Source organism: Ursus maritimus, unplaced genomic scaffold (genome assembly GCF_017311325.1).
Source record: "Ursus maritimus isolate PB19 unplaced genomic scaffold, ASM1731132v1 scaffold_7, whole genome shotgun sequence".
NCBI classification, from domain to species: domain Eukaryota; kingdom Metazoa; phylum Chordata; class Mammalia; order Carnivora; family Ursidae; genus Ursus; species Ursus maritimus.
This window is the reverse complement of record NW_024426885.1, coordinates 71912038-71937689: the sequence shown is the minus strand read 5'-3', so window position 1 is coordinate 71937689 and position 25652 is coordinate 71912038. Positions and strand designations below refer to the sequence as shown.

The 25652-nt window shown below is 48.3% G+C and overlaps 1 protein-coding gene across 1 annotated transcript in view; it reads left to right on the top strand.

The window, feature by feature from the left end:
• NID1 (nidogen 1) overlaps positions 1–14039 on the top strand; it is an 84125-nt gene extending 70086 nt beyond the window's left edge. Inside the window, exons 15-20 of the mRNA XM_040624372.1 lie at positions 3538–3664; positions 7359–7530; positions 8605–8762; positions 9876–9999; positions 10883–10995; positions 11920–14039. Of these exons, the coding sequence (XP_040480306.1) occupies positions 3538–3664; positions 7359–7530; positions 8605–8762; positions 9876–9999; positions 10883–10995; positions 11920–12041 (816 nt within the window). The 3' untranslated portion in view covers positions 12042–14039. The remainder of the gene's footprint in view (positions 1–3537; positions 3665–7358; positions 7531–8604; positions 8763–9875; positions 10000–10882; positions 10996–11919) is intronic.
• The last annotated feature ends 11613 nt before the right edge of the window (positions 14040–25652 follow it).

The window sequence follows — 25652 nt, the reverse complement described above, 5'->3', positions numbered from 1 at the left end:
TTTTTTTTTTTAGGATTTTATTTTTATTTATTTATTTTTTTAAGATTTTATTTATTTATTTGACAGAGAGACAGCCAGCCAGATAGGGAACACAAGCAGGGGGAGTGAGAGAGGAAGAAGCAGGCCTCCAGAGGAGGAGCCCGGTGTGGGGCCTGATCCCATAACGCTGGGATCACGCCCTGAGCCGAAGGCAGACGCCCAACGACTACGCTACCCAGGCGCCCCAGGATTTTATTTTTTTAATATTTGCAAGAGAGAGAGAATGAGCACAAGGGGGGTTGGGGAGGGGAAGGGGCAGAGGGAGAAGCAGGCTCCCTGCTGAGCAAGGAGCCCAATGTGGGGCTCGATCCCAGGACCCTGAGATCATGACCTGAGCTGAAGGCAGACACTTAACCAACTGAACTACCTAGGCTCCCCGAGGTTGGACGCTGGACACTTCTGAAAAGCCGTTCATTGTCATCTGCAATCCTGACCCCCCTCAGCAAGAAACCAGACCTGAGACTTGGGGGCTTCTGGCACAATTCGGTCAGGGTTGCCAGGGCAGAGGGGGACCCTCAGGTCCCCTAAGGAGTGAAGAGGTTTTTCAAAATCTCTTGTCATTAGCCTTGATTGGATTCATGTTCTTCCCCCACATGAAACCCTCTGATGGGTTCTCCCTTCACCCAGAATAAAATCCTGTTCTTCCCATGGCCCCCAGCCACTTCTCCCACCCCATTCCCTGTCACCGCGCCCCCCCCCCCCAACCAGCTTCAGCCATCTGGCCTTCTGGCTGGTCCTCAACACACCACACATACCCACATCTCAGGGCCTTTGCTCCTGCTGCCCCCTTGCCTGGAGTCCTCGCCCTCCCAGACACTTGTGCACTCCCTGCCTCACCTCTGTTGGCACATCACCTCTCTGGGAAGCCTGTCCTGGCTGCCGTGTCCACACTGCTCTCATCTCCTTATCCTGCTTTGTCTTGACCGTAGCACTGCTCGATACATCGTATATCAACATATATGTTCTGTATCTGATGTGTGTGTTCCCGCTAAGAACATAAGCACACAAGACCAGCAACTGTCCCTCTCTTTCACGGAGGTATGTGTTTCGCAGTGGTGTTCCCAGAGCCAGAGCAGTGCTTGGCACTCAAAAATGATTTGCTGAATGAGTAACTGATCTTTGTGTTCTTCTGTTGCCTCACTGAAACCTAGATTCTTCCTTTGTGTCCTCTGGGGCACGCGCTCTCGTAGCGGGAGTGGGCTGAGCTCCCTGTGACAGTCATTGTCCCCCAAAATGAAGGGTGGAGCCCAAGTGTCAAGTGGAACTGTGAAAGATTGAGGTGGGATAGGTGGAGGGGAGGGCGCTGGAAACAACAGGGTTAATATTCACTGTGTTCTTTTAATGTATTTGTTTTTTGTGTAGTTTTACCATTTTACCCGCTTCGCCATGATGGTGCAGCCATCACCACCATCCACTCATCATCCCAACAGAAACCCTGTGCCCATTAAATAATAACTCCATCCTTCCCCAGGGCAACCATGAGTCTACTTTCTGTCTCTATGGACTTGACTCCTCTCGGGTCCCTCATGCTTCGGAATCCTATGGCTTACTTCGCAGAATGTCCTCAAGATCCATCCGTGTTATAGCAGGTGTCAGAATCTCCTTCCTTCTTAAGCTGACTAATATTTCGTGGTGTAGATTTAGCACATTTTGTTTTGCATTCATCCATCGAGGGACCCTTGGGTTGTTTCCACCCATTGGCTATGGTGACTAATGCTGCTGTGAACATGGGTGTGCACAGACCTGCTCGAGGCCCTGCTTTCACTCTTTTTGAACGTAAACCAGGCCTGGAAATTTCTGAATCATATGGTAATTCTGCAGATTTTTTTTTTTTTTTTTTTTTTTTTTTTTTTTGAGAAACTGCCGTACTGTTTTCCTTAGTAGCCGGGACATTTTCCATTTCTGCCAGCACAGTATAAAGATTCCAGTTTCTCTACCTTCTTGTCAACACTATCTCCTGGTTTTCAGTAGTAGCCATCCCAATATGTGTGAAGTGGTGTCTCATTGTGGTTTTGATTTGTGTTTCTCTAATGAGCGATATTCACATCTTCTCATGCATTTATGGACCATTTGTGTATCTTCTTTGGAAAAATGTCTACTCAGAGCCTTTGCCCATTTTGTAATTGGCTTGTTTGTTGTTACTAAGTTGTAGGAGTTCTTTCTATAGTCACTTTGCATTTCCATAGATATTTTAGAGTAAGCTTGTTTCCACCAAAGGGGGAAAAGGCCTGCTGGCATTTTGATATAGATGTCATTGAATCTTTAACTCTATTTAGGAAAAATTGAGAGCTTAGCAATATTAAATCTTACAGTCTATTAGACTAACTTGTCTCTTCATTTACTTATGTTTTATGGTATTCAGTATAGAATCTTGCACATTTAGAAATATTTGTTCTTAAATACTTTGTTTTTGGTGCTGTTATAGACATTACTGTTTTAAAACTTTTATTTTTTGCTACTAGGTAGAAATACCTTTTTATATTGACCTTGTACCCTGCAGCCTTGGACTGGATTCAGTTGGTAGTTACAATAGTTTTATAGATTCCCCAGGATTTTCTACATAAACAAACATTGTCTTAGAGTAGTTTTACCTCTTTCTTTCCAATATTTCTATCTTTTTAAATAAAGATTTTATTTATTTATTTGAGAGAGACAATGTGCACACGTGAATGAGAGAAAGAGAGTGCGCGCACACACGAGCAGGGAGCGGAGCAGAGGGAGAAGCAGGCTTCCTGCTGAGCAGGGAACCTGACACGGGACTCAGTCCCAGGACCTGGAGATCATGACCTGAGCCGAAGGCAGACACTTAACCAACTGAGCCATCCAGGCGCCCTATTTGTGACTTTTTTAAAAATGATCTTTAGGTAGGTAAAGATTTCTTAGATGATATATAAAAAGCATTAGTCATAAGAGAAACAACAATAAATTGAACTTAATAAATATTTTAAACTTTTACTTTTGAAAAACACCATTAAGAAAATGAAAACAAAAACAAACAAGAAAAAAAGAAAGTGAGAAAACAAACAACATAATCAGTGGAAATCTATATACACATACATACACACACTTATATATGTATATGACAAAAGATTTTTATCTTAACTACATAAAGAACTCCTACAACTCAATAATATGCATTTCTAAGTAGACTAAAGACTTGAAGACACTTCATTTAAAAAGGTGTCCGTGGGCGCCTGGGTGGCTCAGTCGGTTCGGTGTCTGCCTTCAGCTCAGGTCATGATCCCAGGGTCCTGAATCGAGCCCCACATCAGGCTCCCTGCAGTGGAGAGCCTGCTTCTCCCTCTCCTGCCCCTCCTGCTTGTGCTTCCTCTCTCCCTCCCTGTCTCTCTCATGCCTCTCTCCATCAGATAAATAAATAAAATCTTAAAAGAAAAATAAAGGGTGTCCAGATGCCTGTACACACATGAAAGATTCCCACCATCATTGGTCACTTGGATGCTAGTGAGTGGGCCACTCTTATGCTGTCTGTACTTCCAGGATAAAGTCATCATTGGACTGGCCTTCGACTGTGTGGACAAGATGGTTTACTGGACCGACATCAGTGAGCCTTCCATTGGGAGAGCCAGTCTGCATGGTGGAGAGCCAACCACCATCATTCGACAAGGTAGGCGAGCAAATACCACTCTTCCTTCTTGGTTTGGCTTCTGGCAGCCCACGTGGCTCTTGGGGGAGAGCAGAGGGGTGGAGTGTATGGTTGCATACAGGATATTGTGATTTGAGTGGGACTGGGCTCTTGGCCTCAACACCACCCTTTCCAGCCTTCTCTGAAAAGTCCTCCAAGGACTCATCATTAAATCATGAACATCTTAGCTGGGCATTGTTGCTAGCCTAAGAAGAATAAAATTAAAACAAGTTAAGTGCCCATGCCTTTCTCTAAAAGCTTATCTAGGAAGTTTTAATGAGCAGTAAGGGCCGAACTCAGTCGTCCACTTTGGATATACATTTCTCTTCTGGCTGTTGAGCCTAAAATTGATTCTTAGAATGTCTGCCCTACTGTGTGCTCCATTAGGCGGGTGCATCATAAAGTGGGGAGGATTACAAGCATATTGGCAAATACTATCCCTGATAGTTGTCTGTTCCCAAGACAGTTTTCAAGTCAAAAGTTGTCACTTTAAGCTGTGACATCATGGTGGGTGGGGGGCGTCCTTTTCTACCTTACCCCCACTGGCTCTTGCTCAAGCTGCTTGTGACAGAGTACAGCAAAGCAGCCTGAACTTTCATAGACATTCCTCAATTGTTAGTTGGCAGTACCGATCATGAAGTGCATAACACTTTGGCACAGCCTCCCTTCAACATTTAACCTCGATTCCTTAAGTCATAGAAGTCGATTTAAGTCAAGGACTCTGTGCGTTATGTGATGCCTACATTCAACAAGTCGTGACTGTTTTATACGGGTATGTTTTATCAAGATTAAAGCCCAAGGGCCTGTATAAAATCCCCTTTACCGAAAAGGTCAAATGTTACATGTTGCTAAGTCAGTAACTCATCAGCTGACTTGCAGATATTTTCGATCAAAAGACATTGTTGTGCCAATGATAGGTCTTGTATAAAATCATCTTGCTTCCTCGGCAAAACGCTCAGATCAAAGCTACGCCTTCAAAATGTAAGAGCTTCGTTTGGTATTTCTTTCGACTGGGGCTGAATATCGCTTTTCCAATTTCCACTTTAATGGTTCCATAACAATTGATATTCTGGAAGGGTCCCTGTGCCTGTGGAACAGCCTGTGCAGAAGGTTTTTTTTTCTTCTTCCTTGTCTCCTTCACAAAAGGTGATGCAGCAGGAGCAGGAATCAAGCTGAGCTTGAGTTAAGTATGTTTAGCTTTGGGCATAGACCCCGCATCCTTTTCTAGAAGCCAAGGTGCTACTTAAATAATGTCTGCCAGTTTGCATGGTTTGGCTTAATGAACAGAATTTTGAAAATGCCATTTTGCATCTCTCTCTGTTAAAAATGTTGTTGCTGTTATCTATGGTTTGACTTCCAAACCCAGTGGAAGAGGGGAGCAGGTCACCACTGCTATTTCCTGTTGCTTCTGGAACTGATAATCATCCAAGAAGGCTTTCCGCTCAGTCAGAAACATTCCAGGCAGAAGTCCACTTTGAAAACACAGAATGAAACTAGAATGTGATCTTTGTAGAGGGAAGATCACCAGGGGTAAATTTTCTTCTATTTAAAATGAGAGAAAGAATCTTCCATTCCAGTCTTCGTCATGGTACAGGTTGGTGCTTCCCTAGTGAGTGAAGGGGGGGTGGGGAGCTCTTCTTTATTTCATGTGGTCCAAATGCTAAGCATCTCTCTCTTTCCTTGAGTGAAACTCCTAAGCAAATAGCTTTAATAAATATCATAATCTGTTTCCTCTTGACATAAGCAGTATGGAAAATACCACCTTGCTGTCTTCCCTTCTTGCCCTGACTGCACAGTAAAGGGTGAGGTTTTCCAGACCTTTCTTTGGTGTGATAGTTCAAAAAGAAAGTATTTTCCTGGTTGGAAAAGGAGGTTTGATTGCTCTTGGGTTCAAAGTCGGGACCAGAGCTGTTTAGAAGGAGACAGAATGACACGGAGTTTCTGGATGCCCCTGGGTGACTTTTGAAATAGTGCCATTGAACAGCCTTTCCCCCGACTTTTCTCTCTGTGTGTCTGAGAGGCTCATGTCACTGGCAGAGGTTGTGCTCATACCAGATATACCCCGGAATGGTTTATTCTAGTTTTGTCTGAAAGACAGAAGAGGTCTTCAGAGGTCAGGCTCCCTGCCTCTTCTCCCCTAGGGATGTGGGAAATATTTTAATACTTCACAAATCTCTACTTCTGGTTTGAGTAATAAAAACCTTATTCAAAGGCTGTTTTTCATTCTTAATAAACTTCCTCTGGCAGGGGTCCTTTCTGGGGGGGCGGGGCTTTGGTGTGTCCAGCATCCACAGTCAAGGTCATATTAGGAGTCTAGTGAAGGCTGATATGAGAGAGCAGAGGCTGTAAACCGCTTACACACTGACGAAAAAACACAGTGTGGGGATGATTTCCTCAAACCTGGGATCCCTTGGGTAGGGTAGCTTCATCCTTGGCCTTTTCCCTTCCTGGCTTCCAGCCATACTAAGTGACCTTTAGCTCTGGAATCAGTAAGATTAGGAAAGAATCCTAAGTGACCGATAAAACCCTGGTGGGGATCTAATGTTTAATTTGCTTTTATTTGTAGTCAGGGAATCATTGCAGTCTTGAACTTGTGGTTAGGTCAGGTGGGCACTGAAGGCTCATGTTGCATTCGGCTTACCCTGTGGCAACCCCTGGCTTGAACACCAGTCACTTACAACCTACTAAGGACTCTGGGAGTGTTACTTGTGATCACTGACACCCCCTCTTTGCACTTCTAATACTTGTATAAAAGTAATAACAGCAGGGGCGCCTGGGTGGCACAGTGGTTAAGTGTCTGCCTTCGGCTCGGGGCGTGATCCCAGCGTTCTGGGATCGAGCCCCGCATCAGGCTCCTGCACTGGGAGCCTGCTTCTTCCTCTCCCACTCCTCCACTTGTGTTCCCTCTCTCGCCGGCTGTCTCTATCTCTGTCGAATAAATAAATAAAATCTTTAAAAAAAAAAAAGTAATAACAGCAGTGATTTCTTGGTACTACTTCTCTGAGATGATCCTTTTCCCCCAATAACTAATGAATAAGGCAAATCCATTCATTCCATTCCCATCTTAGGATCTTCCTATGCCTCCCCTTTGCTCGTGGGCTAAGCTGTAAGCTCCTTAACATGGGCATCCTAACTTCATTGCTGGCCGCTCTCCCATCCTCACGAACTCCAGCCATCCAAAATGATGCAGAGTTCACTTCAAGCCATGTCTTCTCTTCCTTTATACTTATGTGCTGGTCCCACTACCTGGCATCCCTCATCCAGGGTCTTTGCCTGACAAACTCCTGCTGGTCCTTTGGGAGCTAGCTTCACAAGATGTCACCTCCCCTAGAAATCCTTCCTGGGTCTCCCCAGGCTAAGTCCAATGTCCACCTCCATGTTCCCATAAAACCAGAACTCAGTCGGAATTGTGATTGCTTGCAAGCTCCTGGAAGCTGGGACCACAGCTTACACGTGATTATGGGCTTGGTTCCCAATATGGTGCACAGGGTAGATGTCCACCAAGTGAATGAGTGACATTTTTTAATTCATCACTTTGAGTGTTGGTTAACTTATAAGCAACAAGCATTCCACATTCCCATTTGTTTCCCCGAAGTGCAAGGGTTGAACACCATGTGAAATAACACAGAGTAATCAGAAAACCCTAAACCCAGAAGTGTCCTATGTTTGGGTCTAGATCTTGGAAGTCCAGAAGGCATCGCCCTTGACCATCTTGGCCGCAACATTTTCTGGACTGATTCTCACTTGGATCGAATAGAAGTTGCAAGGCTGGATGGCACCCAGCGCCGGGTGCTGTTTGAGACCGATTTGGTGAATCCCAGAGGCATCGTAATGGACTCCGTGCGAGGGTGTGTAAATCTGGGTGTGCGTCTATTCCGTGTGCAACTGCTCTTTTATATATTCTCAAGCACTAGGCTCTAACTCCGGCATTGCTCTCCCGAAATGAATGTGTCACGGGATGAACAGGTCTCTGTGGGTGGCTTAGAGACACGCACAGTGGAATGCCAGCACATTTATCCCAATTCCCCGTGACCATGGACTTGATCCCATGTTCCACTTTTTTTTAATAATAATTTTTTATTATGTTATGTTAGTCACCATACAGTATATCCTTAGTTTTTGATGTAGTGTTCCATGATTCATTGTTTGCGTATAACACCATGCAATATATGCCCTCCTTAATACCCATCACAGGCCTATCCCAGTCCCCCACCCCCCTCCCATGTTCCACTTTTAAATCTTTTAGGAATGGACTCTGTAAGTCGACAGCTCAGAAACTGGTTATTTCCATTTGAGTTGAATGTGGATCAACACCTGTGTTGTATCATTTCAACCCCAGAAGGGTATCCGAGGAGCATAAGTACCCCCGGGGCTCAGGCCAACACACCATGGACACTTGGAAGACCCCTTCCTGGGTTTTGTCATCACATCAGTGCTTTCTCTCTTTTTCCCTACAACAGGCTCTGAATCTTACACACCAGGCCCTCAGCACTTTCACACTTTGATCCCTTCCCTGTGAGGTCACATCTCTAATTTTGTGGCCCCATGGCCACCTCCCTGATGGCAGATGCTCTGCGCCCCTGTGTAGGGACAGCAGACAGGAATTCCCACGTGTTTGTCTCATTGCAGTGTTCTGTTTTGTGCTGTCTTTTTGAACCGCTTTAGCAAGATAGAAGATGTCAGTTATGTTTAAGGGAAGTGAATTCACAGTAACAGGGTCATCAAATTGAAACAACGAACCAAATCTAAGTCTCTTTGCAAAGGAGAACATGTCTTATCGCCTCCAGACCCATTTTAGCTGTTCTGTGTTTGAACGCCTGCTAATGTCTTCATCGTGGGTTTTTTGAAAGTTGTTTTCATAAACTTCTTCTCATCCAGCTTCGTTATTACTCTTTCTCTCTCCCTTCCTTTTCCTCCTCCAGGAACCTTTATTGGACCGACTGGAACAGAGATAGCCCCAAAATTGAAACTTCCTACATGGACGGCACAAACCGGAGGGTTCTCGTGCAGGACGACCTGGGCTTGCCCAACGGGCTGACATTTGATGCCTACTCGTCTCAGCTCTGCTGGGTGGATGCAGGTGACAGAAAGCCCCAGGCCTGACTCCTGGGGTTGGAGCAGTGCTTTTTTTTTTTCTTTAAACTAAACATTTATCCTTACCCACTATGGGCTAGTCTCTGGGGAAGAGGGCGTGAGATAGCTCTTTTACTTTCCCGCACAAAAAGAGCTGCCCATCTTTGCTCTGAAACATATTGTTTCTCTAGGTTTAACCCTCACTGTCCAGGGTGAGTTCTCGATCTGCTCAGTCAGGGGTCAGCAGCCCGTAGCCCATGGGCCACATCCAGCCAGCCACCTGCTTTGGTACCACCTCGGTCTTATAAATGGTTTTTACATTTTTAAATGTTACATTTTAAGAGGTTACATAAATGCCTCCAGGATGTCCTCAATTTTGCCTCTTGGCCCACAAAAGCTAAATTAATTACCATCTGGCCCTTGGAGAAAAAGTGTGCTGACCCCTAGAGCCTGTCCTCGTCCTAGTATTATCTATCTATTATGCAATTCATGACTTACATTCCTCTAGCTCGCGTCGGTCCCCAAGGGCTCAGGCAGGACTTGGAGCCAAGGAAGAGAAAGGCGTGCAGTCCTGCTGTGAGCCCCTGCCCTGGGGTGTCCCTCCAGTGAGGGGTGTGGGCGGGATGCTCCATCAGGGAGCACGGTCAGTCATCTGTCAAGTGTCTGTGGAGCACCTGCCCTGTCCCCAATACTGTCAGCTGCCACGGGGGGTGTAGGGAGTGCATCTTGCCTCTGGGGTAAGGGCTCTGAATGCAGGGAGGGAGGGAGGGAGGGCCTGGGAGGCTTCAGGGGTTAGGGACTTGAGCCAGAGCTGGAGGACGTCGTCATTCCAACTAAGTCCCCAGCTGCTCCGGGAATGGGTGGAGCAAGGAACGGCCCCTCTGCTCTGGTCCACGTTGGAACCAGGTGTGGGTCCCCCAGCGGAGGTGGGGGTTGACCAGCGAGGGGGCAAGGCAGAGGAGAGAGAAAGCTTTCCACTGTTGAAGAGCAGGTCACGTGTGTTCTCCAGGATCTGTCATCGTCGCGCTGACTTCTCTCACCCTTGCCCTCGTTACTCGTCTTGACACAAAGGGGCCGTTTCTTGTGTGCACAATGAATGCCTTGTTTTCGCTCCGCACAGGCACCAATCGGGTGGAGTGTCTGAAGCCCGGGCAGTCCGGCAGACGCAAGGTTCTCGAAGGACTCCAGTACCCTTTCGCTGTCACCAGCTACGGGAAGCATCTGTATTACACGGACTGGAAGACGTACGTCAGCGGGGGCCGGGGAGCCTGCCCTGCCACCCTGTCTCTGGGAGGCTAAGCCCTCCCCGCGTGGCCCCTTGGCTTGACCTTCCAGTGTCCAGAGATGCCCGCCCTCTGCCTCACCCTTCTGGTTGTCAGGAGAGGAGGGTCAAGAAGAGTGAGGGCCGAGGATGCCTGGGCAGCAGGAGCTGCTGTTTGTCACCGGGATGCTCCTGGACGGGCACCCACTTGGACTTCTGGAGCGTGTCTGTTCTCTCCCCAGGAGCTGGCCCGGGGTCCCTTGGCGGGTGGGCTCCAGGCCCACACCATGCCCCTACTTCATTATGCTTTTTTTTTTTTTTTTTTAAGATTTGTATTTATTAATTTGACATAGACAGCCAACGAGAGAGGGAACACAAGCAGGGGGAGTGGGAGAGGAAGAAGCAGGCTCATAGCGGAGGAGCCTGATGCGGGTCTCGATCCCAGAACGCCGGGATCACGCCCTGAGCCGAAGGCAGATGCTTAACGACTGTGCCACCCAGGCACCCCTTCATTACGCTTCATAAGCTGCAGTATTCTCACAGCCCCTTCTTGACCACCCCTGCCTGCACAAAGGGTCAGACCGAGCAGGCGGCTGTGGCCGGGGGCATCTGGATAGAAAGTCGCTTTCTCAGCTTGGAATTTAGAGCTGAGGGGAGAGATTAGCTAATCTTTGTCCTTTTTGAAGAAGCCAGAGAAACGCAGGCGTGTCCCTCCACAGGAGGAGGGAGGGATGGCTAAGAAGGCAGGCCAGTGTGTCTCGACGTGGCCTCCAGTTTGTCCCCAAAACTGCAGAAGAGGCTGCCCTGTAGACAGAGGGTTGGGCCATCAGATGGGTCTTTACCCTCTGCCCTTTGGTGTTCCGTAGGAATTCTGTGATTGCTGTAGATCTTGCCATTTCCAAAGAGACGGATACCTTCCACCCCCACAAGCAGACCCGGCTATATGGCGTCACCACGGCCCTGTCTCAGTGTCCCCAAGGTAACTCACCTGTGCTCTTACTGTTCTGGGGCTGGGGGTGCCATGAGGCTCCAAGCCCACATCCTGGCTGCTACCTGTCTGGCCTCTCGCAGCCCTGATCACGTGGCAGGTGAGACACAGTCCCTTCCGTCACGGGTCTTCATTATTTAGAGGGTGAGTCACGTGGAAAACATCAGGGGATGAGGTGGAGATGGTGGGCAGGGTGAGGGAAAGCACTGAATCTTGGGCTGGCTCTAGAAGGATGTGGTCTTCAGGTTCCAAATAGGAACATCCGTGTTAGTCTCTGCTGCTTTAAAAGTCCATCCATGTGGCCTCACAGCCACAATAGTAATTGCTGCTCCTAATAATCACGAATGGGGATGTGGTGCTTACCCGGAGCTGGGTACCTCACCTGCATCGACCCAGCGTTCTCTGCTGTGTGCTCATTTGGTCACTAATCCTCATAGCAACCCCACGAGGCAGGTACTATGCTTGTGCCTATTTTATAAATAAGGAAAACTGAAGCCATTGGCCCAGAGTGCCACAGCTCCCAGTGGCACGGCTGGGGGTGAGCTAGGCAGCCCGGCTCCAGAATCTGCTCTCTCCAAACTCACCCTCCTTGGCTTCCCAACTCCCCCCAGTCCAGTGTGAAGCCGAGGGACAAGCTAGACAGAGAGCCCTTTGTGCTTGAAAAGCCCAGCTCTGTGTCCTAATCAAAGCTAGAAAATCCTCCCTGAGTCCCGTTCAGTAGCTTTGATGGCAAATCTGCACAGTCCCCAACTCAGGAATTGGGAAACGACGTTTCTGCCCACCTGGCAAATCCTTAGTGATGAGGATTCCCTATTCCTCGAGCACCCACGTGCTTGGTCCCCTGGAAACCAAAAAGGGGGCTCATCTGGAGGCTACTCTCTTGGGGGCGGTTGAACTGATTTCTGCCTTTTTCAGGTCACAACTATTGCTCAGTGAACAATGGTGGCTGCACCCACCTCTGCTTGGCCACCCCCGGAAGCAGGACCTGCCGTTGCCCTGACAACACGCTGGGAGTTGACTGTATAGAGCGGAAATGAAGACAGGAGTGCCTCATTCCCTCTGCAAGTATTCAGCAGCACCCTACTTGAAAGGGTCCAGACTGAAAACTATCTGACCTGGTGGCCACCATGCCCAGGTCCTACCCAGCCTGAGCCCCAACAGTGTTCCCCTCACTGTTCCCCAAAACATATGCCCTGGGTTTCCAGAATGGGAAAGCCTCTTCCCCTACACCCCGACGGAACCCCCCTACCCCCAAGGGAGGATTGTATGCACATCTCAGTGCTCTGGAACCTTTCCCCAACTTAGCACCCCAGTGGTGAGCAGAGCCTCCCCAGGCCTGAGCTGCCCCCTCCCCCTGTGGCCTTATGAGCTCAGCCTCACTCCGATGCACCTGCCATCCTGTTTTCTCCCTGACACACCAGCCAGGGCCACCTAGGCAAGGCTGTGAATGAAGGAGGGAGTTAACTCTCCCCCTCTTTTCTCTTGGTGCTTTGATTTCCCTCCTCATCTTCGTAGCTGCTCCCCCCTGAGTTCTGTACTACCTGCCTCCTGCCCAAGGCCCCCACCACAGTGAGCAAGCCTTGCCCTTCGTTGAAAACCCACTCTGTCTTAGGGCTGTGTGGATACTTGTGGGCGATGAGGAGCAGCCCCTCCCAGATCAGTTACTGGCATTTCAGCAGTAGCCTCTGGTAGGTAAAGCCTTCAATCAAAAGAGTGTCCAGTGGTAGGAATTCAAAGTGTACAGTCAGGTCAGTTTGAGAATGAAGATTTTTCAGAAGTGCCTTAAGTTACACCAGTGGTGACCAAAGTATTCCTCTTTGCACAAAGCACCCGGATCCCAGCATCTGGTCTCTTGAGTGGCCTGGCTTCACGGTTGGCAGTGATGTCCCACCTCCCTCACGTCAGGCATAGCTGGGGGCTGGTACCAGCGATGACCCCCCTGCAGTCCCTCACCTCCCTCCCCCACTGGTGAGAGCCGACGTACAGTCAACATGAGCTTATTTCTCCTTTGTCTCTCCCTCTGCGCATGGCCCTTGCTGGCTGTCTTCTCATCAAAGAGGGCCGGACTGAGTATTTATACTACTGACCCAGACCCTTGATTGCTCACTGGTGTAATTAAAGAGACCATTGCCACCTGTCATGTTTCTGTGTTCAGAAACATCTCCAGGCCAGACGAGTAGTTACCTAGTGTTACCTTTTATCAGCTGCTTCCCAGAGTTGCAAAACAATAAGAATTTTGGATTGAAAGGTGAGCATAAGGAATTGGAGTCAGGAAAGGTTAGGGTAAGGGAGTAGAGAAGGCTCAGCGGAAAGTCTCACAAAGAGATTGGTCAAGAGGAAAGGGTAGAGAAGGGTATTTAACAATAGCAATGAGAAAAGCTCTTTAATAATCCCAAAGAGAAAATGGTACCTTTCGCCAAAGAACACTTACACTTGAGGACATGGAAGAATTTGCTTGTTTTTCTCCTTGGGGAAGAGATCCTTCCTCTTACCTGCAAACCTCAGTGAGCTCATTCCTCCCTGTCCCCCCCTCCCACCCCCTCCCCTGCTGTACCTCGTCCCCAAGTTACCCTCATCTGCTTCAGCATCCCAGTGGCACCTGGATCAGGAAAGAGCCTTTCCCTGAATAATTGGACTGTTTTGAGAGCCAGATATACTCCCAAGAATCACACGATTTGGGGAACACATAGGTCTTTTATCCAGCCCAGCCCCCTGAATTAGTTTCACTTTTTTTTATATTTATCATTCCATATCAAGCCCTCTATATCAAATGTCTGTCATGATTTTGTATAGTTTTTATAGCTGTTTTCATTTTACTAGGTTCATTCTAAAAGTTTCAAATGGTCAATTCTTAAACTGTGGAACCCTCTGAAGGTGCTTATTAACTGTTCCCCAGATTTATACAAGTATTGGATAATTCCTTGAGTTTACAGCTGTACAACTCTCAGTGCAGAAAATTAAACAGTTTTTTTGTTAAAAAAGTCTTTATCTTGTTTGAATAAAGAAATTTCCCGTTGGGGGCTGATTTGCCCTGAGATGATAGCCATTTAATAATCCGAGTATAAAATTACCGTATCTAGCAATTCCACTTCGAAGTATACACCCAAAGGAATTGGAAGCAGGGGCTCAAACAGATACTTGTCCACCAGTGTTCATAGCAGCATTTTCTCAGGAACCAAAGGTAGAAACAGCCCAAATGCCCGATAGAAGAAAGGATGAGTAAGCTGTGTTGTAGGACTACAGCCGAACGTTCGTTCAGCCATAAAAAGAAGTTCCAACACGTTACAACATGGACGAAATTTGAAGTCATTATGCTAAGTGAAATAAGCCAGACACAAAGGAACAAATACTATATGATTCCACATACATGAGGTCCCTCAATTAGGCAAATTCACAGAGACTGAAGGTAGACTAGATGTCACCAGGGCTGGGGGCAAGGGCAACGGAGAGTTCTCACTTAATGGCTTCAGAGTTTTTATTTAGGGCCATGGAAGAGTTTGGGATGTAAATAGTAGTGATGGTTGCACATCGTGAGTGTACTCAGTGCCACTGAATTGCACGCTCAAAAATGGTTAAGATGGCAAACTTTATGTTATATATATAGTCTAACACAACTTTTTTTTTTTTTTAAGATTTTATTTATTTATTCAACAGAGATAGAGACGGCCAGTGAGAGAGGGAACACAAGCAGGGGGAGTGGGAGAGGAAGAAGCAGGCTCATAGCAGAGGAGCCTGATGTGGGGCTCGATCCCATAATGCCGGGATCATGCCCTGAGCTGAAGGCAGATGCTTAACCGCTGTGCCACCCAGGTGCCCCTACACAACTTTTAAAAATTAAGAATGTAATATACCAAAAACTGTTAAATGTGCACTTTAAATAAGTGAATTGTATGGCATGTGAGTTACAGCTCAAAATAGTTTATTTTTTTTAAAACATCACTGTAATTAAAAAAAGAAAAAAAGCTTGTGATGGAAGATTGGCAAAACGCTGATCACTGTAGTAGTCGGCTACACCCTAAAGATTCCAGGATTCTAGTCTAAGTATTCCTGTGAAAGGACATTGCAGATTGAATTAAAGTTATTAGCTACCTTAAAACAGGGAGAATCTTTACCCTGGACAATGCAGGTGGGCCCTGACAGCCAGAAGAGGAAGGCAGAAGAATCAACTAAGGCAAAAACATAAAGCAGGCAAGATGAGGCTGAAGGGTAGGAAGGTCTCAGTGGTCATCGGTGTCTTCAGAATGGAGACAGGCAGTTATGAGCCAAGGAGCAAGGTCACCTCTACAAGCTCAGAACAATCCCGGCCAACAATCAGCAAACTGGGACCTCAGTCCTACAAACGCAAGGAACCAGGTCCTGCTCCAACCTGAATGGGCCTGGGAGCGAGTTCTTCCCCAGAGCCTCCAGTAAGGGGCGCAGCCCTGCAGACCCCTTGATCGCAGCCCTGTGGGACCCTCAGCAGAGGACACACCTACGCTGGGCTTCTGACCTCAACTGGGAGAGTTTCCATGGTGGTGTTTTGAGTTAAAACATGTGTGGTAACTTGTTACAGCAGCGATAGAAACCTAATACACTTGTTGGTATTGGTGTTGGTATATGGGATTATGCCAGATACTTTCCATTTGTCCATCTACTCTCCCCATCCTGATCCGAACCCCAAGAGGCCAAGCCACGTGGATGACATCTATGGGTGACTTGCCCCCTGGCTTCCTAGCAGGCAAAGGAGGGAAAGAAGAGAGTGAGAATAGATCTTGACACTCCCTCCCTGCTGAGTTGCTACCAGGGCTGGCTGTATCTCTTGACCAGAGGTCACAGTCCCTCTCCAGGGGTTCCCCCCCCCCGCCAGGGTCCCCAGAACCACTTCTTCCCCCAGTCTGTCTGGGCATCTGGGAGGTAACAACCCCCTGGTCCTGTCCGCTCAGACTGGTTCCCCACACCCCAGCCATAACTTAAACCTTGCTCAAATTATCCTAATATGAGCACGTCTATCTTGTTGAGACCCTAACTGATACAGGAGTTCCTAACTGTGGTCTCTACTTTTGTGTATGTTTGTAGTTTTGTTCAAAAAAAAAAAAAAAAAAAAAGTAAAAAGCTGTCTCATAATCATCTCATGAATACTTGTATCCAATTAGGATACGTGTTACAGCATAACTAGTAGGGGTATGAATTATACAGATGTACACAAAATGTACCAAAAAAGTCCTATTTACTCCATAGCTCATTTTGATTTTCAGACTCGGAGCCCTGCATTGGCAGACAACTCATTCTAGGGGAACTCTAGTTCAATGCGGTAATTTCTTAGTCACTCTGGGTTCAAACTCAGTCATATTCAGGAGTCTTGCTGCTCCCTCCTTCCTCCGGGTTCTCCCACAGGCCTCAATCCAAGCCCTCTGCAGCTTGCAGACCTGCTGCTTAGGACGCCCCCAGCCCAGCACCCCCCGCCCGGTCTCAGGCTGGCCAGTGGTGGTGCCTGCGCTTGGCGGCTCGGTTTCTCAGGGTCTCCTTCTGTGTGTCTTAGAGCGGTTGGTCCTGTGGCCCTCACTGGTCACTCTGCAGCCTCCTCACCCCACCCGCTGGCCTACCGGGCCTGCAGTGGCTCCCTCAGCCCTCCCTCAGCGCTTGTGCAGATGGGGTAAGGTGCAGCTGGCCCTCCGTGCCGTGAGGGGGACCGGGCAATCAGTGGGCCGCCACCTTCTTCCTTCTACCCCACCTCTCCCCCTCTGCTCTGAGCCCTCCTGGGGGCTCCTCTGTCCATAGACATGGCCTTGCACTTCTTTTCCAGCTCGTACCCTTGCTCAGTACCACCCCAAGAACATCCCTTCTGGGAGCATATGGATGTGGCCTGTCTCTGAGGCAGGGGTCCGTGGGTGGGATGGAGAGCGAAAGGACACCCCAGAGGATGATGCCTCAAATGATCAATTTACCTAACACACACACACACACACACACACACACACACACACACAATTTAAGACTCCAAAAAAAGAAAGAATAACGGATCACAGGGAGGAAAAGTACAGCATAGGGAATATAGTCAATAGTATTGTGATAACTCTGTTGACACGTGGTGACAGATGGCAGCTACACTTATTGTGGTGAGCATTTTGTGATGTAGATGATTGTTGAGTCATTACGTTGTACACCTAAAAAAGAAAATAAATAATAAGGGCATAAACCCACCATGCACTGAGTCTTCTGACTCAAAAAACATAAATAGTAACATTTAGAACGCCGCTGAAAGAAGCATGAAGTCGAGCCTCATATGTCCCCCTCCTACAAATGAGCGGGTCTGTGTGCAGCGCGGAGACATTCAGTGCCGTGAAGGAACGTGTAACGGCCAATAGATGCTCCGGAAGAACAGAAGAGCAGAAAGTTCGAGACTGCGGAGTCGGGCTTCGATATAGACCTTTGGACCTCAGCTCAGGAGCTGGGCTCCCTGGGGGCCAGGCTCCGTGCGGGGAAGGGGCTGGAGCGAGCGCCTAGACCTTCCCTGCCTCTGGCATCCCCAGCCCGGGGAAGGGATGGTGTCGTACGTCGGTGCCCAGTTGTCCACCAGTTGCTGGTCATGTGGGTCTGTGTTCCCCGTGCTGGTGTCCATCCGCGCACTGTGGCCCCGGCTGCCATCTTCCTTCTCAGGGGCTTCCAAGGAGAGGGGAAGCGTGGGGCAGACCACCCTCCCTGAGCTCCTCACTTCCTTTCACCGCAGACCCTCCTGAGGCGAGCGAGGGAGCCCAGAACAATAGAGGCTAGTCCACTTTTAACAGTGAAGGTGGCCCTGCGCCTGTCCCCGACCTGTCTACACCTCCTAAGAGCCCTCCCTGACCTTCCCCATGGGATGCCTCGCTCCCCAGTCCCTTCCTTCCCCTCAAGTCTGGGTGATTCACTCCAGGGTGGTCCGCACAAGACTTTCAAGGACAGAAACACATCACATTAGCAATAGCATTTTGTGGGGAATGGGAAAGACAAGTACAAAACAGACTTATTAGGATTTCTCGGAAAGGACTGAAATCACTTGTACTCGGGTTCCCCTGGATGCGCTCGTAAGCGTGATATAACGGTTGTACTTCTTAAATGCCAATACAGACAACAAACTGGAAGTTACATGCCTTTGTAACTAAGCAAACCTGTGACAAAAATGTTTCGAAGATAATAAAAATGTTAAGAGGAATTGGTTTTGAAAACTTCCTTTAGTGGGAACTGAAGGTTTGCAGACCACCAGCCTGGAAGGAGGACGAGGCCCGGGCCCCGGTGCTCCTGGCACAGCTGTGGCTGCCCAGCTGCGGGCTCCGAAGCCCCGCGCTGGCCGCCCCCCTCCTCTCGGACCAGGACAGGGGTTCCTGCCTCAGGCCTTAACTGTGCAAAAGGACCGGCAAGGGCCTTTGTTAAACAATAACAACAGCAACCAGAGTCAAGAGATGGAAGAGCTGCAGGGGCTTAAAGAACAGGCTCTACAGTTGGCTTCTCATTGGCCTGAAGCACAGCTGGGAAGAGATGAGCCTGGGTGACAGCCTGGAGTGACGCTCAGGGTTTCACTTCTGGGCTGTTCCTCTCAAAGGCAATTCCAGAGGAGACCGCTAGAGGGCAGGAAAAGCCTCTCAATGCCTGCTTGGAGGGGGTGGGGTGGAGGTGGAGGCTCCCAGGCCTGGAGGCCCAGACAACTTCCCCAAAACACTCTGCTCAGGCTTTCCCGTCGTCCTGCTCTAGAACTTGCCTAATATTGGTTGGTTGCCTCATCTGCTACCGAAGGAAGTCTGAATGTCACAACTCCTCAGCATATTTAAGCCTTTTAATGCACATTTCCCCCCACAGAGCCCGGCCCGGTTCCTCCCGGAGTCCTATCTTCCTCAGTCAACGTTTACAGATGTCCGTGGTGACCCGGCCACAGCAGTGTGGTGAGCGCTGGGAGGAACACACAGAAGTATTCCTAAGTGTATTTGTGTGTACCCGGAAGCTTATATTCATTTCTCCAGAGACCAGGCTCCTAGTGCATCTAAGTGGAGGATGACACAGAATTCCAGAAAATGCAGGCGCATGGAAGTGAGACCCGGTCCTCACCCAGCAAGCGTGTATCTAGCTGCTTAGGAGATATTAATGCCAGGTGGTGCGAAATGATTGGTTCAAATATTAAGGACTTTAGAGAAGGGAACTCAGGAAGGATCCTCCAGGAAGAAGCTTTCATTTGATGGATGTAAATGCGAAAGGGGATTCCTTCCTCATGATAATCTTGTGAAGTAGAATTTATTGTGCCCATTGCACGACTCAGGAAGCTGAGGCCCAAAGCGACGTAACTTCTCAAAGTCAGTCAGTCAGTGACTCTCAGCAGAACCTGCCTCCGGATCTGGTTTGCTCTATAGGCCACACTCAACACATCCTTCCCACCTCCCTTTTTACAGAACATTTCAGTAGAAATTAGATAGAGATTTGCTTTTACTGTATTTTTAAATTTTTAAAAATTTTTATGGTATTTTACTTTTATTTCTCTGTGTTTAACACATTTACATTTAGAAAACTGGAAAGTCAAGGTTAAGTACAAGAAAAAGAAATCACCAGAAAGCTCACTATTTAGCGATCATCCCATTAATACATTGATATTTTATCCCAGAAATACAAACTCGCACACACATGTAAAATCGTGTTATGTGTATATTGTAAAACGTGTATAACAAAAAATGGGATCCTGCTTAATACACTTTTTGGTGTTTTTATTTTCCATTTAAATAGATGTGCATATGAACATCACTTTTAATGGCCGTGAAAGTATTATATTCTATGAATGGAAATCAACTCTCACAAACTCTCTTATTGACAAACATTTAGAATATTTCTTTTTTTCTTTCCCTCTCTCTCTCTTTTTTTTTTTTTTTTTGCTGTGGTAAATAACACTTAATAAACACCATTGTACTTACATGAAAGGGCCCTTATTATTCATTTCTCTAGAATAAGACTATTATTCAAAATGTTAAGGCTTTCCATACGTACTGCCCATCTGTCTTCCAGAAGTTGTACCGGTTCGTACTCCCACCAGCAGGGGTGTTTGAGAACACCTACTCCCTGCCTTTTTGCTCTGGGATAGTTCCTTTTTCTATTCATCTTTGCCAGTCAAACACATGAACATCGAGGGAAAGTTGTTTACTAAAGCTTACATTCTCTTAGTTGAGTTCGACTTTTAAAACATATATTTATCGGTTGTAATTTCTTTTGTCAATTGCCTCTACAAGTTTTTTTTTTCTTAACTGGGACAATCTGATTGACTTATAAGCGCCCTATACATTTTTAAGTTAATTAGCCTTTTGTCCTATATATTGCAAATAATACATCCCAGGGATTTTTGGGTTTTGGGTCTCTTTACCTTCCAGAAGGCTTTAATGTATATGTAGTTAATTCCTGCCTGTCCCGTGTATTTGACGTGCATCTCAGAGCAGCGTAAACTAGAATAAAAACTCTGGCCCACAAGTCATGAGGCCAAGCGTGTCCAAACTACCCCCAGTGGCAGCTAGTACTTTTCAAGATGGCTACAACACTGTCTCCCATCCCGCATATTCTTTTTTTTTTTAAGATTTTATTTATTTATTTGACAGAGAGAGAGAGAAATCACAAGCAGGGGGAGTGGGAGAGGAAGAAGCAGGCTCCTTGCTTACCAGTGAGCCCTGATATGGGGCTCGATCAGGGGGCCCATCATGACCTGAGCCAAAGGCAGACGCTCCACCGACTGAGCCACCCAGGTGCCCCACATCCCACATATTCTTCAAATTTTGTGTTGATGTGATGTTGATATTTTTCCCACCGAGAAGTAGACCTACGTTCCTCCCTTTGAATCTAAGGGGGCCCATGACTACAGAGGGGCTACTGTGTCATACCTGAGGCTAGGCCGTGCAAGATACAACAGCCTCCCCCGTCCCGTTGGATTCTCTCTCTAGGAGCCCAGCCTCCACGATGTGAGGAAGCTCAGGCCGCATGGGGAGACCACGTGTAGGTGTCTGGCATGGTAGCCCCCCCCCCCCCGAGGCCCCAGCCTACAGCAGGCATCGACCACCAGACCTTCAGGTGAGGAGACCTCCCCGGTGACTCCAGCCCACGCCACTAACAGCAACCCCACGGCACAGCCCGGTGATTCTAGTCAACCCCATGTTGTCAGTTTCAGCCCCGTTTTAAATCAGAGCCTCTGAGGCTGGAATCAGGCCCCAGTGTTCCTTTAGGGCTCTTCACAAATGATTCCGATGTGCAAGAAGGTGAGAATCATTGAAAAGGTTTCTGGAGGAAAAAAAAGAACCTCACAAGATGTTGATAGGGATCTAGTTGCGTCCATAGATCAATCAGGGAAGAATCACCATCTTTTTTTTTCTTTAAAGATTTATTTATTTATTTGAGAGACAGAGAGAGTAGGGGGAGGGGCAAAGGGAGAGACTCTCAAGCTGACTCCCCGCTGAGCATGGAGCCCATGCGGGGCTGGATTGTATGACCCTGAGATCATGACCTGAGCCAAAACCAAGAGCTGAACGCTTAATAGACTGAGCCACCCAGGCACCGTGAGAATCACCATCTTACTAACACTGAGGCTTGCAATCCATCAACATGGACTGTCTCTCCATCTATTTAAGAAGAACTATAATTCCTGAATAATTACTACACTCTGGTCCTTAGCCTAAATCATGTATATAATCATATTTTTACTGATGAGTCATCTGAGCCCAGAGAGGTTAAGACACCTCCAAAGACCACACAGCTAGCATGCCAGAATTCCGAGCTTGATCTGTCTAATGCTATTTCCCCTTCAATCTGTTGCCTCTTCTCACTATTAAGGAGGTGGACAGCCCCCAGCCAGTTCTGGTTTAGGGCATTTCATTGGTATAATCAGTTGCCTTTTAAAAGAGATGAAGGATTGATAAAAAACGAAAGGGAGATCGGGTTGTCTAGAGTAACACGGAAATACATCCAGAATGTAGAGATAAGTGAATGCGGAAGCCGCAGAACACTGTGTATCCCGCTACCTATTCCTGAACAACCGAACACGCGTATTCACACGTAGGGAAGGCCTGGAAGGAGACACAAGAAATTCTTCACAGTGGCTCAACGTGGGGGATGGTGGGGTGGTGGTGGGGTTAGCAGGGTCAGTGAGAAGGACTTAACTTTCCACTGTAGACTACCTCTACTGTCTTTAGAGTGCTTTATTGTAAGCATCCGCTACCCTTACAATTAAGAGAATTTCTAGTTGTGAGAGTTGGGGAAAGATCGTCCTCATATTGCCAATTGCAGAACCTTGAAAACGGGAAGCTCCTTCATTCCCCTTCATCACTGTGGTGACTGTGGAGTAACTCCATCCCTCTGAGGGTCACGGGTACGGGCTGCGCCTGGAAGCCGTAGGGGGGGGGAGGCAGGTGCACACACCTGAGGGAACAGGCACGTCCCTGTCGCGCCCTGTGCTCCCCGGATAGGCGGGCTGGGAGTGTCGGTGTAGCCGCTGCCGGCAGGATGAGGCTGTCGGTTGGCCCCCTGGTGTGCACAGGCCGCTGACCCCATCTCCAGAGCTGCTCACCCATGGCCCGCGAGGGCCTTGCAGCAGTTCCTGTCCACGGCCGAGGGTGCCATGTGGAAGTGACAAAGAGGAAGCTGTGGCTGTATCAGCCAGGGGGTCTGGGGAGGGCCACCTGCTCCTTGCCCTGTGGGGATGAAGTGCTTCTGCAAAGACTCAGCAGGACAGGGGCTGCTCCCTCGTGCTGCCTCGGGGGTCCCTGGAGATCCAGGAGTGGGTGGGACCTTCACTCTGGTTCTCCTTCTCCTTCTGTCATCACCCCCAGCCAGCAGCCTTCCCCACCCCCACTGCGCCCAACAACCTGCACTCCCCAAGGCACTTCTCGCATGGCACTGACATGACCTATTTCTGTGTCCACATCCAACACCGGCCTGTGAGTGTTTTGAAGGCAAGAACTCTGTCTTACTCCTCTTTGCTTTCCCGATGCCTGGAATGAGGGGGGTAAATAACAGGGACGTAACCTTAATGATTGGATGGACGGACGTACGCATGGATGGAGCTAATGCAATGGAAGCTGACGTATTTCCACCCAAAATAAATGCGTCTCCAGCCCAAACTCTCTCCGCTGCCTAGACGTGGGCCCACACACCAGCCTCCCACCCGTGAGCGTGGGCTGGAGGGGTGTGTCTTGCTCTACACACTCAGCACACCCCGGTAGACACTGGGTGTCTGTCCTCACTGGCCCTCCTGAGTGTCCGAGAAGAGAGCATGAAGGCTGGTTTGCAGAGCCCCAGGTGGTGCAGGTGCAACGGAAGTCCTGAAAGAAGGTCTGGGCGACCCTTCGGAGTCGAGACCCTGGCTTTGGTGACCTGGTGAGGAAACAGCATGGCTCCTGCCTGTTCACCAAGGGGGTGATTTGGCCCAACCGTGTTGGTTCTCAACGCTCATAGGAGCCTCCCAAGTATAATCTGAAACTGGCCCACATACATGGAGGTCAGGGGGAGGCCAAAGAAAGAGGCAGGCCACTCCAGGTTGACAGGTGAAAGTATTTTTGTTTTTTGTTTTTTTCCTAAAGGTTTTATTTATTCATTTGACAGAGAGAGAGAGAGCACAAGCGGGGGGGGGGGGGGGGGGGGGGGGGGGGGGGGGNAGGGGCAGAGGGAGAGGGAGAAGCAGACTCCCCGCTGAGCAGGGAGCCCAACGCGGGACTCAATCCCAGGACCCTGGGATCATGACCTGAGCTGAAGGCAGACACTTAACCGACAGAGCCACTCAGGCACCCCTGGTGGCAGTTTTAATAAGCAAAGGGAATTTACATACAAGGCTCATCTCGGGCGGCAGCAAGACAAATGGATCTCTGCACCTGCCCGCCAGATCCTAACAGTTTATATAGAGAGGCCGCCATGCGTTCAGTCAAGTAGACCGTGCAGGTGTTCTCACCATGTCATTATCTCAAGGCGGTGTCCTTGGAACTGCCTCTAGGAGCAGGAGAGGCAAGCGAGACCCACATTCCAAAGACAGGGGAGGAGCTGAGAAGCCTCTGATTGCCGGGGTCTGGCTCATGGGTCAACTGGCAGTCAGTTCTTTTTGCAGACTTCCCCCAGAAGGCAGGCACCGGAGCCCTAAGTAGAAGCAGATGGGGGTGCCCATCTGCAGATGACGCTTTCTGCCCAGAGGTAAGCGGACATGTTATTTTAGGACAAATGATTCTATTTAATGAACATAAATATTTTATACTTCCCCTCTTTCCAAAAAGAAATTGAGACAACTGCCCATATCTTAAGGGAAGTGGGTTTTGTATGCTAAGGAGTTCTGCGTCCTGGAAGGCACCCACACTCCCCATATGAGGTTCCCATGACCCCGACTCGAAAGGGAAAGTGGGAAATAAAACAAAATAGCCTTAAGCCAAGTAAACCATCTCAGGGGAAACCTGGGGTGCCCGAGGAGTTGGGGAGGAAACAACTACAGTGGACATCTCTCCTCAGTGGGCGCCACGGTCCTGGGGGGAAGGTCAGATCACTGAACTGCCCCCAGAAGCTGGCCACCCCGTGGGGACTCCGTAGTCTATTCATTTCACCCGGGTTTTACGATCATCCCAGCCACGAGCTTAACTACTCCTCCAATATTTTTGTCTCCTTGGCTCTTCCTGCCATTGACATACCCTGGTGATACAATCGAGGAATAATTCCTCTATTTTGAAAAGCTAGAATTTGTTGGTCACCCATTTCATTTTTAAAGTATTTACTTGCATTTCTGGAGTTTAAGCAAAGATAAAACCTCCTCTCCGCGGGGCAGTGTATCATCAGCTCATTACTAACAAGTACTTGGACTATGCAGAAGAATCAGCAATTTTAGCATGGGGTTAGTGATTAGAGTCCCTCTGCCGTATTCTTTTCATATTATTCACTTACTACTCAAAGATCCACTCTGTGCTTACATACTACTGACAAAACCTCATGGCTATTTTTGAAAATTCTTTTTATTGAGCTATAATTGACAGATAACATTATATTCGTTTCAGGTGTCCACCATCGTGATTTGGTATTTGTATATATTGCAAAACGATCACCACACTTAATCTAGGTAACATCCATCGCCATATAGAGTGACGTATTTTCCCTTGTGATGAAAACTTGTAAAATCTCTTAGCGACTTTCAGACATTCAATACAATATCATTAACGATATAGTCAGCATGCTGCACGCGACAAGCCCAAGACTTATTTATTTTGTAAATGGAAGTTTGTACCTTTTGGCCCCCTTCCCAGTTATTTAAATTCCCAACAACATGAATTGCTTGCTTTATAAGAATATTAGATGGCGCCCACACTCGCGGCGGCGCTGAGCTGGGGGAACGTACACCTGTAACTTGACTCTCCCTACCCGGTGTTGGCAGTGGAGAGCCTCAGTGGACATCAACACACCCCCAAGCCGGGAGCACAACACAACTAGGAAGGCTGTTCGCGAAACCGGTCATACTGGGCACGTGGCCTCTGCCAGTATTGAGTAAATCCATCTCTGGGACAATCCACTCCTCCGAGATCGCATTCCAGGGAGGCAGTCTGTCCAGCAGCCATGTGTCCTCGTTTACAACTGACGGACCTGCCCACCGGAAGGCAGCTGGCAGAGGGCCGGGCCCGTGGTGCGCCCTCCCTGAATGTTAGTTTGTTAACCTCACA